General features: G+C 39.1%; 1 protein-coding gene across 3 annotated transcripts in view; it reads right to left on the reverse strand.

The window, feature by feature from the left end:
* NEDD4 (NEDD4 E3 ubiquitin protein ligase) overlaps positions 1 to 17,007 on the reverse strand; it is a 120,957-nt gene extending 103,950 nt beyond the window's left edge. Inside the window, exons 1-2 of one of the 3 annotated variants that reach the window (XM_025996814.2) lie at positions 16,710 to 17,007; positions 3,012 to 3,085 (exon numbers count right to left, since the gene is read on the reverse strand). In XM_025996814.2, the coding sequence (XP_025852599.1) occupies positions 3,012 to 3,085; positions 16,710 to 16,754 (119 nt within the window). In that variant the 5' untranslated portion in view covers positions 16,755 to 17,007. The remainder of the gene's footprint in view (positions 1 to 3,011; positions 3,086 to 16,709) is intronic. The other 2 variants (XM_072738587.1, XM_025996931.2) reach the window with 2 other exon arrangements.

Below are 17,007 nucleotides of genomic sequence, written 5' to 3' on the forward strand. Positions count from 1 at the left end.
ACCAATGTTTAATGTTATTATTGATAAGGTTGGATTTAGGCCTACCAACTTATTATTGATTTTCTGTTCTTTCCCTTCCCCTTTTTTCCCTTTTCTTTCTTTTTTTCTTCCTTCCTTTTTTTTTTTTTTTATCATTTAGATCATTTAGTCTTCCTTTTCTGGCCTTTAATTATTTTTTTTTCAGGAATTTCATCTAAAAATATGACTATAATTCTTTACATTGTTTTCAGTGGTTTATCTAGGTATTACAAAGCGCACCCTTAATTTTTTGTTCCACTTACATTTAATGTTGTACCTACTAACCAGGTCCATAACTGTGTTGAGGAGACAGAGCTGGTGTATTAAATTAAGAATATGTAGATTAGGATCTGCTGAGTGAGGAGGAATAAACCACCCACATGGGGTTGACAGGTAGCTTCCTCAGCATCTGAACTCCCACTTTGGGGAAGTGAAAACCCCACGGTCATTTTGATTGAAGGCATTTTACTATTCCAACACAAAGGAAGTAAAGTCACAAGATTTGTTACCTACAGACCCAAGAAACAGAAGAAAATGGGGAGAAGCAATGGGCCATACAAGGGGCAGTCCTCCGCTACCAGGTCATGAGTGAAGAAGAGAAAGAACAGGGTGACAAGCACCTATTACTTATAAAGTGGTTGGGTGGAGGTCACTAACTTTTTGTGGGCTTAACTCTAAGTAGTTATTTTAAAAAGGTGCCCTGGGAAAAGCATAGGGGTAATTTGTGGCAGGAATCCCAAGCTCAGATCCTTATCTAAATGTCCAGACTCTGCATGTGAGCAGGGTTGTCATAATGTAAAATGCGTAGGCAGAAACTAAAAATAGTTGTTCTTTTTGTGAAAATAACCCACTGTCCTTTACACTATAGTTGTTATATATATTCCATCTACATATAATTAAAATCCTGCAAATAATGTTATATACAGTTGTGATTTAAACAGGCATATGTTTAAGTTATGAAAACAAAAATCTTTTTCATATTACCAAATACCATTTCCTTATTCCTTTCTGAGGATCTGAGTTTTTGTTATCTATTATTTTTTATTTTTTAGTTGGAAGAATTTCCTTTATCTCTTCTTACCGGGCAAGTCTGCCAATGATAAAATCTCATAGTTCTCTTTTATCTGAAAATGTCATTATTTTGTCATCATCCTGAAGGATATTTTCACTGAACACAGAATTCTGGATTGACAGTTGTTATTCTATTCTTCCATTTTCTTCTGGCCTACATAGTTTCTTGGGACAAGTCAGCCCTTAACTGAATTGTAGTTCCTATGTATGTAATATGTTTCCTTCTCTTTCTTCTGTCGGGATTTTTCTTTATACTTGGCTTTCAACAGCTTGACTATGATGTCCTCAATGGTAGTTCTTGGTGTTATTCTGCTTGGGATTTTTGAATACTATATATTTGTATCTTTTGTCTATTTTTTTTAATTGGCCATTCTTTCTTTTTTTTTTTTAAAGATTTTTTTAAAATTTTTATTTATGATAGTCACAGAGAGAGAGAGAGAGAGGCAGAGACACAGGGAGAGGGAGAAGCAGGCTCCATGCACCGGGAGCCCGACGTGGGATTCGATCCCGGGTCTCCAGGATCGCGCCCTGGGCCAAAGGCAGGCGCTAAACCGCTGCGCCACCCAGGGATCCCCATTATTTCTTTTAAAAATGTTTTCCTGGGGCACCTGGGTGGCTCAGGGGTTGAGCATCTGCCTTTGGCTCAGGTCATGATCCTGGGGTCCTTGGATCGAGTACCACATCAGGCTCCCTGAAGCGAGCCTGCTTCTCCCTCTACCTGCTGCCTCTCTGTGTGTCTCTCATGAATAAATAAATAAAATCTTTTAAAAAATGTTTTCCTTATTCTTTCTCTATTTCTAGGACTCTAACTTCATGTATGTTAGACGGTCTAATATTATCTAACAAGTCCCTGAGTCACTGTTCATTTTTAAAAATTTTTTCTATCTTTGTCTCTCTATCTCTTCAGTAGGCTCCACACTTAGTGTGGCATCCAAGATAGGGCTTGAACTACTCATCCTGAGATTGAGACCTGAGCTGAGATCAAGAGTTGGACACAACCAACTAAGCCACCCATGGGCCCTGTATCTCTTGTTTGCTAATTAGGAAATAATTTCTATTGACCTAATTTTAAGTTCAATTAAGTTTTCCTCTTCATCTGAATTCTATTAATTCCACCCAATTTTTAATTTCAAATATTGTATTTTTCAGTTCTAGAATTTTTTATGGTTTCTATCTCATTCTTGAGATTTTTAATCCTTAGTGGTACAATGTGTCAAGTATTAAACATGTTTTTGAGCATATATTCCTTTTTCTATTGAGAATGTGTTCCATCTTCCTGATTCCTCATAGATCAATTAATTTTGGAGTATATCCTGGACATTATTAGTGTTAAATTGTAGAGACTATAGGTTAATTATCTTATTTGGACAAGAACCATAACCACGTTTCTTAGGCAGCAACTCATATCTCTATTCAGATCTTTTTTCTTTAGCTAAGCTGTTTTGAATCTGCCATCACATATGTTATTCAGGGTCAGCAAATATCCAGAGACAAAGTTTGGGAATCTACTCTCTGGGTCTATTCCTTCCAGAATTCCCACCATTGCCATGTGGTAGTTCAGATACTGAGAAATCTACTGGAAATGTAATCATTCCACTTTGCACAATAATTTACCAATAATATTATTATTCAATTATTCATCTATTTAGAAAATATTGTCAACCAGCACAGTTTAAAATTACAACCCCGGGAGCCTGGGTGGCTCAGTAGGTTAAATGTTTGCCTTCAGCTCAGGTCATGATCCCAGGATCCTGAGATCAAGCCCGAGTCAGACTCCCCATTCAATGAGGAGTCTGCTTCTCTCTTTGCCCCTCCCCCTGTTTGTGCTCTGTTTCTCGTTCTGCATTCTCTCTCTCTCAAATAAAATCTTTAAAAATAATAATAAAATAAAATAAAATTGCAACCCAACCTAATATACTTACCTAGCTCCCAAGATATCCTTTTTCGCAAGGCCTATTCCAGCTATAACTTTGACCCTCACAATTCGTGAATTTTCCTAAAATATAAAAAAATATATATTATTTTCACATACTTTATAACATATCCGAGACACATACTTTTAAATATATACATATCAAATAAAGTAATCAGGATATTAAAATTACTTGGAAGACTCTTTTTCAATAATTAATTTGATTAAAAGCTACATAGGAGGGACCCCTGAGTGGCTCAGGTGTTGAGCTTCTGCCTTTGGCTCAGGGCGTGATCCCACTGTCACAGGATCAAATCCCGCATCAGGCTCCCAGAAGGAAGCCTGCTTCTCCTTCTGCCTATGTCTCTGCCTCTCTCTCTCACTCTCTCTCTCTCTGTCTCTCATGAATAAATAAAATCTTAAAAAAAAAAAAAAAGCTACATAGGAGAAAATAAAAACTACATTGTTATTCCTAGATAACTTGGTTATCTACAAAGAAAAGACAAAAAACCCTAGAGTTAAATTATTACATTAAGAACTTATCACTGCTTCCAAGAAAATCTACAGTCAAATTCTCAGTACTAATATCTATCATTGTTGCTATGTACACAATAACACAAAATGAAGAGTTTATAATCATTAGTAATAACTATTTAGAAAGGTAATTATTATTTTTAGGTTTTAATTTAAATTCCAGTTAGTTAACATACAGTACATTAATTTCAGATATACAATATAGTGACTCAACTCTTATACCAAACACCCAGTGCTCACCACAAGCACAGGCCTTAATCCCCATCACCTGTTTAATCCTACCTCCCCTCTGGTAACCATTAGTTTATTCTCTATAGTTAAGCATCTGTTTCTTGGTTTGCCTCTCTCTCTCTTTTTCACCCTGTGCTCATTCTTTTAAAAATCCCATTTAATAGATTATACATTAAATAAAAACATAGTATGTTGATACTGTAATATATCAAGTAGATATGCATTAAATAAAACCATAGTATATTGATACTGTAATATATCAAGTCTTAAATTTTCTGGATATCTTAATGCTATTATAAGGTTTTATATAAGAATGTCTTTTGAGATACATATTGAAATATTCAGGGATAAAGTGTGATAAAGTACAATTTACTCTTAAATCGCTCAGCAAAAAAAATTGTTGAATGTGAGTGTGTGTGTGTTTGTGTATGTACATAAAGGGAATAAGTAAAATGTTACCAATTTGTGGATCTAGCTGAGCGGTATACAGGTGTTCATTATACTACTATTTTAACTGTGCTGCAGATTTTAAATCATTTGAAATTAAAAGATGAGTAAGAAAATATTATAAAACAGAATGTATATTTTAAAGAATTCCCAGTAAGCAAAACTATTAGCTGCAGAGAAACAGAATTCATGAAAAATGTAAAAAACTGTTATGGGTAAAATTTTAAAAAGTTATTGAAGAACAATTAAATAAATGAAGAAATTCACTATGTTCATGGATGGAAATGTTCTATATTACTGTCTGTTTTCTCCAAAGTAACCTATAAATTCAATACAATTCCAACTCCCCCTACCCAGATTTTTTTCATGAGTATTAACAAATAATTGTAAAATTCATAGCGGGGCAGCCCAGGTGGCTCAATGGTTTAGTGCCACTTTCAGCCCAGGGCGTGATCCTGGAGACCCGGAATCAAGTCCCACGTCAGGCTCCCTGCATGGAGCCTGCTTCTCCCTCTGCTTATGTCTCTGCCTCTCTCTCTCTCTCTCTGTCTCTCATGAATAAATAAAATGTTTAAAAAAAATTCAGAGGGCAGAGTAAAAATCAGTACAGAAGTAAGTAATAACATTCAATCACTATCTTATACTATATACAAAAACAAATGCCAGATACTTTAAGCCTTATAAACAAAAAAGAAAGCTTCAAAAATTTCCCAAGAAATTTTAGATTATTTCCATGACACTGAAGGTAGGAAAGGACAAACGCTAATGGGAAAAGTGGCTAGATTTGACATTAGAATTATATATCTCTTATACGAGAAGAGATGCCATGAACAAAATGAGAAGTCAAGGAGACAGACAAGGCGCAAGTATCTAAAATGTGTGCCATTGACAAATTATGATTATCCAGAACATATTTTAAAAAAAACCTCCTAAAACCAATAAGTGAAATATAAACCCAATACAAGAAATCATAGAGAACGGACAGTAAACATATGAAAAGATCTTCAATCTCACCAGTAATCAGGGAGAACTCTAATATGCTGTTGGTGAAATTATAAATTGAAGAATCATTTTGAAGACACTTTTGGAAAATCTACTAAAGCTCTAAATCAATAATCCAGAAATTCCACTTTTAGGTCTATTCCCTAGATACACTCTCACCCATGTACTCAAGGATATAAGCACAGCAGTATTCACAGGAGCATTTACAAGATCAAAAAATATGAAATAGATGTTGCCCAACAGATAGCAACATAATGGGTTCTATTATACAATCATTCCATCAGCAAGTAGTCATATTCCCTTGTGAGCAGAGGCCTGAAAAGGAGAAAATATATATATCATGGAGTATTTATTTCAATCTCTCCTATTTCTAAATGCCCTACTTCTAAATGCTCCACCCTCATTCCTGGAGGTTTCACTGAATAAATATGATAATGGAAATATTCTATTAGCTCCAAAGCTCAGATGACAAATTCAGATAATACAAAAAACCTTACTAAAGATGCTCGATAAAATATGTTTCCTCTAGCCCCAGTTGTCTGGGAAATGGCTGTACTTTATTAGGTAGGTACAGATCACCAACACTGAATTCTGAAAATCAGAAGTCTTTTCTGTGATGACTTAATAAATAAATACAAACTTTTTCTAGTGGTAAAGTGTAAACAAAAGTGTTATGAGCAAATAATATTATTTGATAATTTCAACTTTTATAAACAGACAGGTGTAATTTATATATAAACCTAATTGAGGAAACAGATTACCATACCCCTCTTATTTATTTATTTATTTATTTATTTATTTATTTATTTATTTATTTGATACACAGAGAGAGAGAGGCAGAAACATACCAGAGGGAGAAGCAGATTCCCCAGGGGGAGCCTGATGTGGGATTTGATCCCAGGACCCTGGGACCATGCCCTGAGCCGAAGGCAGATGCTCAACCACTGAGCCACCCAGGCATCCCTACCATACCCCTCTTAAAAAGTTAATCCATATTGGTAGAACCCCTACTGAAAATATGCCCCAAAAGTCTCATGGAGAAAAATGTAACAAGCGTTAATTTTAAAAATTCCAGGGAATGACAAATTACTCACAATCATAAACACATTTAACTTTTAAACCTCTTTGCATTTCCTACCACAAATATCAGAATTAGTTATTTTGGACGTTGTGGTTAACTGATGTGAAGCTATATTGATTTAAGATTCTGTCATAAAATTAAGAAATGCCCTTTATTTTCATATTTGCATCCCTTCAGTGCATTTTATAAATTGCTAGAAAATTGCCAAAGTGGACTTTTGCAACCATATCCATAAGCAGAAATCATAATATCTCATAAGCAGAAATCATAATATCTCATAAATCATAGTATCTTTGAAACTGAGAAACATAAATGCAACAAGAAACTAAACTCTTCAATAATTTTGGAAACAAGATATTCAAAATACTGTTAATAGACACATAGAGCTCAAATGAGGAAAAAGAAATGAAAATTAAGCATCTTCTCATTTTTCAAAATGGGAACACTATCTCCAAATAGATCACAGCTCTTCTCTAAAGCTTGAGACTTCCCCTTCCACTCCTAAGAAAGCTTTCTTGATTTATGAAAGTGAAATAGACAAGTTGCAAATCCTATGCAAAGATATGTGGCTTTTCTCAATGATAGTGTGAAACAAAATGGTAATGTGTTACCTATGCAGGAGGCTACAGTAATTAAAAGTGGCTTTCCAGGCCTGAGATTTCTCCACAATTCATGAAAACAGCTACTAACTGCTCCCTAGTCTTCTATCAACTCCCCCAAATCCAGGAATAGGAAATGCAGAGCTTTAGATCTTTCCATCCTTTCCAAATTCTTAAAATTTTTGTTCCTTTCTTCATCCTTCTCCCACTCTTCTGTTGCCTCCCTCCCACACCTAACTCCCCCTTCACACCTCCAGACTACCTGTGTTTACTTATCTCTGAGATTTTGCACAAGTTAGGCTCCCTCTGCCTGGAATAGTCTTCCCCATCCTCTCCCTACCCCTTCATTGTTAAAGTCCTCTATCATCTGAGCAGTCATTTAAAATGTATTATTAAGGGGCACCTGGGTGGCTCAGTCAGTTAAGGGTCTGCCTTCAGCTCACTCAGGTCATGATCCCAGGGTCCTAGGATTGAGCCCCGTGTCGGGATCTCTGTGCAGCAGGGAACCTGCTTCTCCCTCTCCTTGCCACTCCCCCTGCTTGTGCTCTTTCTCTCCCTATCAAATAAATAAAATATTTTTTAAAATGTATTATTATCTAATGACAAAATAATTATCATTTTTAATAATTATCATGCTAACTGGAGTGCTATCTATTCTATGATAATTATAAAAATGTATGCTGATGAAGATTGAATGGAAATATGCAACAGTGATAACTTTTTAAAAAATGAAATAAAATAATAAGATGATAGGGCACCTGGCTGACTATATCAGATGAACACCAGACTCTCAGTTTCAGTTCAGGTCATGATCTCAGGGTCCTGAGATGGAGCCCCACTTCAAGCTCCATGCTTAGTAGGGAGTCTGCTTAAGATTGTCTCCCCTTCCCACTGCTCTCTCTCAAATAAATATATAAATACATCTTATTAAAAAAATAATGAGATGATAAAGGCTTTTCTCAAATAAATATATAAATACATCCTTTTGAATACATAATGAGATGATAAAGGCTTTTGTTTTACTTCTTAAACTTTTTATAAATTTTAAGTTGTAGTTTAAGAAAAAAAGTCTTGTCCTTTCTTCAAAGTCCAAACGCCACCTTTTCTAAAAAGCCTTCATAGTTGAAATGAATTTTCCCCTCTCTCTGTTAAAGGCCCATTTTTATAGCACTTATCACATATGGTCTTCTATCTGAAGAGACAAATGATATGTCTTTATGTGAGATATGTCTCACTATTAAAACTGTGAGATTTTGAAGCTCAAGAAACTTATCTTTTCATTATCTTTGTATTCTCTCTGTGGAACCCAGCAGAATACCTGGAACACAGCAGGTGCTGACAAATTCTTGATTAACCACAAAAGTTTCTGAAATAGCTGAAAGTTGGAAGAATGCACTTTATCTAAAGCAAGAAATGTTTGCACAAATGGTGAGCCCAGAACACTGGCTGCCAGATCTAAACTCACCAAACAGAAGATTGCAAGACTGCTCTCTGTGGAAGCTAAGTAATGAAGGGAGGGGGTACCCAAATGTTCTAAATATTTATGTGAGAGTCCCACTGTGAAATGAAAGATTCAGATAACCTACCACGAAATACTCCAGTCAACAGTACCTGCCCACTATATAGAAGATGTAGGTCAGCAAATGAGGGAATAAATTAGGAAAGAGGAAGACAAAAGAATAAAGAAACAGTGGCTCCAACACAGAAAAGAGATCAAGAGAATTCTCACAATGATGGCAAATGGAAGCCTGCAGGTGATGACTACTCATCAGGTACAGAGTGCAAGCAGTTCAGAAGGAATGTGACATAGCAAGAGGCAGTTGCCAACAAGAATGAAGGGAATAGCATTCATTATATATATATATGTAATATATGTAAATATACATATATATAACCCCTACATTGAGTAGTTTTAAAACTCTGTCAGTTTGCAAATTTGTGACAAGCATGCATGAAATGAAAGCAAACAAAAAATGTGCAATAAATAATTATAAACATGACATAAGGGTTCTGATGTAAATCATACTGTATTCATGTAATGCAATAACATAATCACTGCATATTTATTTTAAAAACTATTAGAGTATAAAGGATTTTTTGTCCTTTTTTTGCAAGATGTTTTATAATTTATGGTGACCATATTTTCAAAACAAAAGACTGGACTGGCAGCTGCCTTATTCCTCTGGCATGTAAATTTGCTGGAAGCATTTTATAAAAATGTAAATAAATGCTAGATCACCTGCATTGGAAAATACATGAAATGAGGATGGTCCTAGTAAAAGTGGAGTGTATGACTGCTATACATTTGCTATGCATGTTCAAAATTCCTCAGGAGTGTTTGGCAGTAATAACTGTGATAAACTAGAATAATCAGAATCCTTGGATTTAAGAGACAGCTGTGGTTCTCAAAGTGTGTTCTCCAATGGTATGAGCACCATATGGGAATTTATTAGAAACACACATTTTCAGGTCCCCTATCTACTAAATCAGACACTCTGTGGTGGGGCCAGTAGCCTGTGTTTTAAAATACTTCCCAGGTGATTCTTATGGACACTAAAGTTGAGACCCACAAGTAGACAGCATGAAGGTAAGAATAGGAAGTGCTATAGTTAATGCAGTTGTGGGACTATTCTCCTAGAAAACTATACCTTTATTTATTCAATCAAAACTACATAATTTCCAAAAAAGAACAACTCATCATCAGTTCCCATTTTAACACTACTCTTAAATTTGACAGCACCATATATGCTTCTTTATACATGAAATGCCTCTGGAGAGATACACATCAAGCTGGCAACCTATATTGTGGAAAAGACATTTTCATAAGATTTGTAGATGAACATTCACAGTAGGTTTATTCATAGTAGGCAAAAGCTGGAAACAATAGATGTGTCTGTCAAAAGGAGAATGGATAAACATCTGGTATATTCATACAATGGAATACTACTCAGCAATAAAAAGAATGAGTTGCTTATACAAACAACCACATGGGCGACTGAAAAACATTACGTTAGACAAAAGGAGCCAGATACAAAAGAATACATACTGTATGATTCCATTTATATGAAGTTCCAGGACAGGCCAAACTAACTCATGGTGATAAAAGTTTGCCTCTGGAGAGTGAAGTGGGAAGTTGACTGGAAGAGAGCCCCAGGGGACATTCTGGAGTGAAGGAAATACTCTTTTTTAAAAAGACAAACAAACAAAAAAAGATTTATTTGAAAGAGAGAGAAAGCACGAGCAGGAGAGGGAGCAGAGTGAAAGGGAGAAGTAGACTCCCCGCTGAGCAGGGAGCCTGATGCAAGGCTCAATCCCAGGACCCTGAGCTGAAGGCAGATGCTTAACCGACTGAGCCACCCAGGTACCCCCCTGGAGTGATGGAAATATTCTATACCTTAATTGAATTGTGTGTTACATGTGTGTTAAAAACCACGGTACATCAAAGTGTACATTTAAAATGTGTGCATTTCACTGTTTATAAATTTTACTTCACTCTCTCCCACCCACCAAAAAAAAAAAAAAAAAAAAAGCAAAATAAGGACACTATCAGACAAAAACAAAAACCATGAGAGTTTATTGCCAGCAAACGCTAAAAAAAACTTCTACAGGATATACCTCAGGCAGAAAAAGTGATCCTAGATGGGAAAGCCAGAGATGTAACAAGAAATGAAGAAACAACAAATAGAGAAAAAGTTAAATATCTGAGGAACAGATATTAACTATAAAGAAGTGCTAGTGATGATGATATGTGTGTGCACGTGCCCATGCATGTATTTCGTGAGTTTCCCTAGCCTGACTGCCTGGGCTCTGCTCTTCCTTCCTCTTCAGATTCGTCTCCTGACACCACCATTTCAGCCTTCTTTCCATTCCTCTCCATCTTATCTTCTACACATGCAGTAGTTCTGTTTACCTGATAGGCTTTCTGCCCCACTCTTCCTTCACCTGGCGACCTCCTATTCATCCTTAGGTTCAGATCAAAGGTGACTTCCTCATACTCTCTCCCCTCCTTCATATCATACGTGATGAACTAATCTTTCCCATTTTTTACTTTTATCTCACATCCGTTTTCCTTGACATTTATAAAATGTCTGTGTGATTATATATTTACTGTCCTTCTCTTCCTGTAGGCTATAAACTGGTGAAGTCTGTCATTCATTATTATCACCTCATGACCTGATCCAAATGCCTTACACATAGTAACTGTTCAACGAATATTCAAGCAAATACAGAATTCAAGTACTTCAGACATCCACCTAAAACCTATTAACAAAAAAAAGGCATAAGATATGTAAGAAGGGTTACAAGTTAATTTTGGATAGGTTATATTTGTCACCTTACGGAGAGTCTCTTCTGTTAAATTCTTTTATTTGGGCAACTATTTGCAGTAGGACAGTGGAAAGATCAAGTGTTTGGTATTAAAGAAATCTGAGATTCAAGCCTACATCTGCAACCTAATAGGACCCAGTCCTTGAGGAAATCACAATCTCAAATTCTCTATCTATAAAATGGAGATAACACTATCTACTTTTGAAAAACTGTTTCAATGATTACAACTGAAGTATGAGACCATGTGACCTGCTGCTCGGCAATCTATATAGCAGGCAATCAATTAAAGACAGCTCTGATTATATTTAGGTTGACTCTTTCAACTTAAAGGAGGATATTTCATTAAGGCATCTTTATGCACTGACATGATCGTTTACATTCATTGCCAGTGTACTCAACATTTGAGTCAGGCCATGGGGTTCCTCAAGACTTTAGCAAAGTCTTATCAAAACCTTTTTTCATTTGTTTGTGCTGTGTCTTTCTCCCTACATTTATTTCCAGACTTCTCCTATCTTCTCCTTTCATTTATCCTCTTAAAACTTTGATAGGATGTGCAAGGGAGCCAGCCTAAGAAGGGAGAGTAACACTGATGGCCAGAGAATTCAGTCAGTAGACAGTGCTTTCAGCAATTCAAATCAGCAATCACATTCTCTCAGTACTATGGAATATTCTTTTTTTTTTTTTTAAAGACTCTTACTTATTCATGAAAGACACACAGAGAGAGGCAGAGACACAGGAAGAGAGAAAGGCAGGCTCCATACCAGGAGCCCGACGCGGGACTCGATCCCAGGACTCCAGGATCGCACCCTGGGCCAAAGGCAGGTGCTAAACCGCTGAGCCACCCAGGGATCCCCACTAATGAATTATGGTGGGGGAAATAGTGACATTACAAAAAAGAAACCTGGCTCTCACCAAAATGATCAAGTGAGCAAGGTTATCATGGACAGTGATGGGACAAATCGCTATTATGTACTCCCTCTTGTGATGCACTGAGAACACAGCTTCATCTCTGTGATTTCTGCCAAAAAAGCGTGACTTCAACATGACCCTGAGGAGGCAGTAAACGGACCCAGGCGGAGGAACATCCTACAGGTTGTATGGTCTGTACTCTATTTCCTGTCAAGGAACTGACAGAAAAAATAGACTGCCAAGACATGATAAGTACATGCAACCTATGCTCCTACGTGGGCTCTTGGACCAGAAAGGAAAAAGAGAAATTACTAAAACACCTGGCAAATATTGACAGGATCTGCAGATTGGATGGTAGTGTTTGTTGTACCAGTGTTGATTTTCTGGCTTAGAGGACTGGACAGCTGTTATGTAGAAGTGTTCTTGTTTTAGGTATTTAGAGGTGATGGGGCATTGTGTCTGCAGCTTTCCCTCAAATGATTTAGAAGTAAGACTAATGAGGGGTGCCTGAGTAGCTGAGTCAGTTAAGAGCCCAATTCTTGATTTCAGCTCAGTTGGTGAATTCAGGGTGATGAGATCAAGCTCTGGGCTCAGCAGGGAGTCTGCTTGAGATTCTCTCTCCCCCTCCCTCTGTTCAGTTGTACTCTCTCTCACTCTGAAATAAATAAATATTTTTAAAAAATAATTAAAATGGCAAAAAGGATTATGGATGAACTGTGGTGAAATGCCAAGAACAGGAGAACCTGCATGAGGAGGATCGGAGTTGTTTGCACTGTACTTCCAACTTTCCTGTTGGTTTAATAACTAAAAAGTAAATTGCTGCAAAACAAATTCTTTTTTATCCACTTCTTTGGTCCCGTGGAAACCTATGAAAAATAGAATGATGCTGGAATTAAGGAGTTGCACAAAGGGAGTAATGGCAAAATCAACATGTGAAAGTTTGAGATAGATGCTAATGCAGCTACGCTTCAACTGTGCTTCTCCTTCCTGTGTACAGTGAATAAAGGTTTGGGAACTGGGTTCCCAGGCTCAGTATGATGCCAGGACAGGCAAGGTCTGCTTCTGCTTGGCACTGGTAGATCTAGAAGTGTCAACATATGCACTTCTGTTACGCTGCTGCTTTTGCGTTGTGCTAGCAGTCACCACCAAAGGCATCCATTCTTCTACAGGTGCAAATTGTATTTCCTAACAGTGAACACTCTCTTCTCTTTCCTTTTCCTTCCTTCTTTACCTTGTTTCAGTCAGGTTTCAGTTGTAGGCAACAGAAATCACTCTACATGTTTTGAGAAGAAACAAGTTAATACAGGGAATTAGGTGCTTGGAAAATCACTGGAAGAGCTGTAGGGGCAGGCTGTAGACTAGGCCTCCAGAGAACCTGGAAACACCTCAAACTGGCCCACCCAGGAAATTGCCACTTCTGCCCCAGTCAGGAAGGTAGGTAATCAGGAACCACCACCAGATCTGTAGGCTTTGCAAACATACCCTATCTAGTCATCAGGAAGCTGCCACCACCACTGGTTCTGCAACTTCCTATTGATACTCACAAAACAAGTTACCAGACACCAAAACATTTTTGCAGGAAAAGTCAAGGTCTACGTGACTATGCTTGTCAGAAGAAAAAGCCAAAAAAACAAGAACTTATGCTCCACTTCATTTCTACTTTCCAAATCTCAAGTAAGTGCACTATACTGGGAAATCTATCTCAAAATCCATTTCCAGAATGCTAAGTGCCAGAAAGTATGAGAAACATATTGTTTAGCTTCCCAACCTCTGCAAAATAGGGAAGTCCACTGAAAAGAGGCTAGAAGGGATGCTGAATTCCAGTGTACATATCTACCACACTCCTCCTCACCAAAGGTTAGTGGGAGTTAGCCTCTATTGTTAATCCCAAGAGACTGTCAGCAAATCTGGTATAATTTATATTCACTACTTCCTTGGTTTGTTTTGCTTTAATGACAAAATTCTGCACATGAAGCCAGGACCATCTCTTACTAAAAGACATTTATATGTGGAATAAGAACTAAAATTCACTGAAAAGTAATAGAGAAGAATTATGATCTAAACTTTGGCCTACTTCAATGAGCCACTAATATGCTCATACAGTGCGACTCAGTGGTTAAAAATATTGGTTAAATTATAACTCTCCAAGTATCTTGTAACCCATGTCTGTTCATTTTCTTTTTGTTTTAGTTTCAAATTTAAAGTAAGAATCATCACTTTTTCCTGTAAGAGAAAAGCTACCTTATTTTTCATCAACAGCAGAGGGCTGCCTATTTCCATCTGTGAGTTCTAGAAAATAATGTTCTTCTTCTAAAAAAGAAAAAGTGAGGGGGAGGTCTTCTAAACCTTCTAAACCATCACTTTGTGATGGACCAGAAAATAAATGACAAGAGCGATGAGATGGCCACCTCTACCAGAAAACAAGTGATTTTTATCTTTCCCACCAGATTCTGAGCTCCTCACAAAACAGGCAGGGACTGTTTTTTCTATCTGTATCCCTGGTGGCCAGCACACTGCATGATACAGAACAGACAGTTAATAAATGTCTGTTGAATAAATAACCGAGTGGAAGAAGTGGAAGACAACACTCCATCATCATGTCTCTCACTTTCCTATCTCACTCCCTTCCTCAATGTGGACAAAGTAGACAGATGGAACTGCAAGGAACTTTGAGTCACAGGACAACTGGCCCCCCATCATGCAAACAGAGTGGGCCCCAAGCCATGAAACTTCCCTAGAAATACAAATCCCTCGGGATGCAAGTTCAGGAAAACCTCATTTCAAAAGGTGGAGTTTCTGGCCTTTAGCCCCAATTGCTTACTGACCACCCACTAACTGCCATAATTCGTTTTATTTCCGCTGGGCGGAAGGCTGATGTGAGAAGCAGATAACTGAAAACACAGAACGTGTACCAAAGAGAGAAGAGTGAACAATGCCTTTGGCAATATTCTATGATCAATCTGGCTTTGCTGGAAGGGAATGGGATGAGAAATCTGGAAGTCAGGAGCTACCTCTGAGTAACAACAACCAAAAGGAAATAAAGTCCAAGGCCAGCCCGATTGGGTTGGATGTCAGCTTGAGATTATCTGCATTGAACAGCTTATCACAGCAAAGCAGGGAGACCTGACTGATAAGAAAGCTATCAGTGGTTCAACACCGCACTCTTCTGATCTCCTCTGCTGAACAATAATGGACTTTAGCAGGAATATCATCTTTAGCCATCACACACTGACTGTTGTTTCTGAGGGTCTATCAAGCTGCCACCATTTTTCCACCACCACTTTGCTTCTTTTCTGCTAGCAGTAACTAAGAAACAAGCTCTAATATTACATGATTAGTCTCAAAACACACTGAGATAATGTGCCGGCATAAATAAGTTGCCCGCTGTTTATCAACAAAGAACTGCCAAGATGAATGTAAAAGACATTTGAAGATATCAAGGTACTAAGAGAAGGAACTAGCCCAACACTGTCAGAAGATAAATTAAATTCAGGGTGATGTATTACATTTAATTGGGTCCCATCTTGATAGCAAGTACATGTGACACTTAGCCAGTCAACAAGAACGCCTAAATTTTATTTTTTTCCCCCAAACTGAACTAGTCAACTGTTAGACTAGATAGCTTTTCATCTCCCACCCATTCCCATTTTTGAGACAATCATCAAGAATTTAGGGAAGCCACATCTCATTTAAAACGAACAACTCATTCCAAATGGCTTTTTTTTTTTTTTTTTTTTTTAACTAAGTGTGAGGCATAACCAGCCTAAGTTATTTCGAGAAGAGTCAACTTTGCCTTCTCAAATCCTGGAACTGAATTTTCAAAGTGAACAACTGTGGGAAGTTCTTTAAAGTCTGTATACTTTTTCAGCTTTATTTTTTAAATATCGCTGAAGACCGGTGATATTTAAACACAGCATGAACTTGCCACACTTGACACCAACTGCCAAACACGAGGAGTAAAATCTATCTGCCTGCTGTCCCATGGCCATCTCCAGCTAGAGGGTTAAAAACGATTTCAGATTAAAAAAAAAAAAAAAAAAAGAAATCAAAACAGCTAATGACAATTCACTTGCAAGTCTTCCTGTCAAAGTCCATGAGGTCAATCCTGCGGGCCTCCGCCAGCGCAGGCGGCTCCAGAGCCGCGATGCTGACCTGCAGGGAAGCCGCCGCCCTCCCGGGGCTCCCGCACCCCGCACCCCGCACCCCGCACCCCGCATCCCGGGCAGGGGTGGCAGGAAGGGGCCCCGCGCACCCACGCCGCTCGCCGCCCAGCGCCCCTCCCCTGCACTTCCTGAAGGAAACTGGAGGAAGGCGGCGGCTCCGGGAGGAGAGGGGTGTGGAGTCCACAGGCTGGGAAGAGAACGCCGCTGGCGGAGGCTGAGGCAGGCGCCCCCCACCCCCACCCCACCCCCACCCCACCCGCGCGCCAGGCCGCCCCAGGTCCGCACGCCGCCCTGCGCGCTCCCGGGGCTCGTGCGGGGGCAGCGGGGGCAGCGGGGGCCGCGGGGGCGACAGCCGACCCTCTGGCCGCGGAGCCGCGCGAAGGGGAGCCCGCCCCGCAGCCCTTCGGCCCCCGCACCTCGTCCTCCGGGAGCCCGAAGACCTCCACCGCGCAAGTTGCCATTTCCGAACCGTTCCAGCAAACCGGACGCGCTCGCCCCCGCCCCGGAGTGGGAACCGTAGTGAGGAGGAGGAGAAGAGGGAGGAGGCGGGAGGAGGTGGAGGAAGAGGAGGCGGCGCTCCCCAGCGGCCGCAGCGCCTCCTCCGGCCAGTGCGCGCCTGGGGCTCGAGGGAGCGCGGCGGGAAAGGGCGGGCGGCGCGCGTGCGGGGCTCGGGGCGCGGGGGGCTCGGGAGGAGGCGCGCGCGTGGCGGGGCGC

Source organism: Vulpes vulpes, chromosome 15 (genome assembly GCF_048418805.1).
Source record: "Vulpes vulpes isolate BD-2025 chromosome 15, VulVul3, whole genome shotgun sequence".
NCBI classification, from domain to species: domain Eukaryota; kingdom Metazoa; phylum Chordata; class Mammalia; order Carnivora; family Canidae; genus Vulpes; species Vulpes vulpes.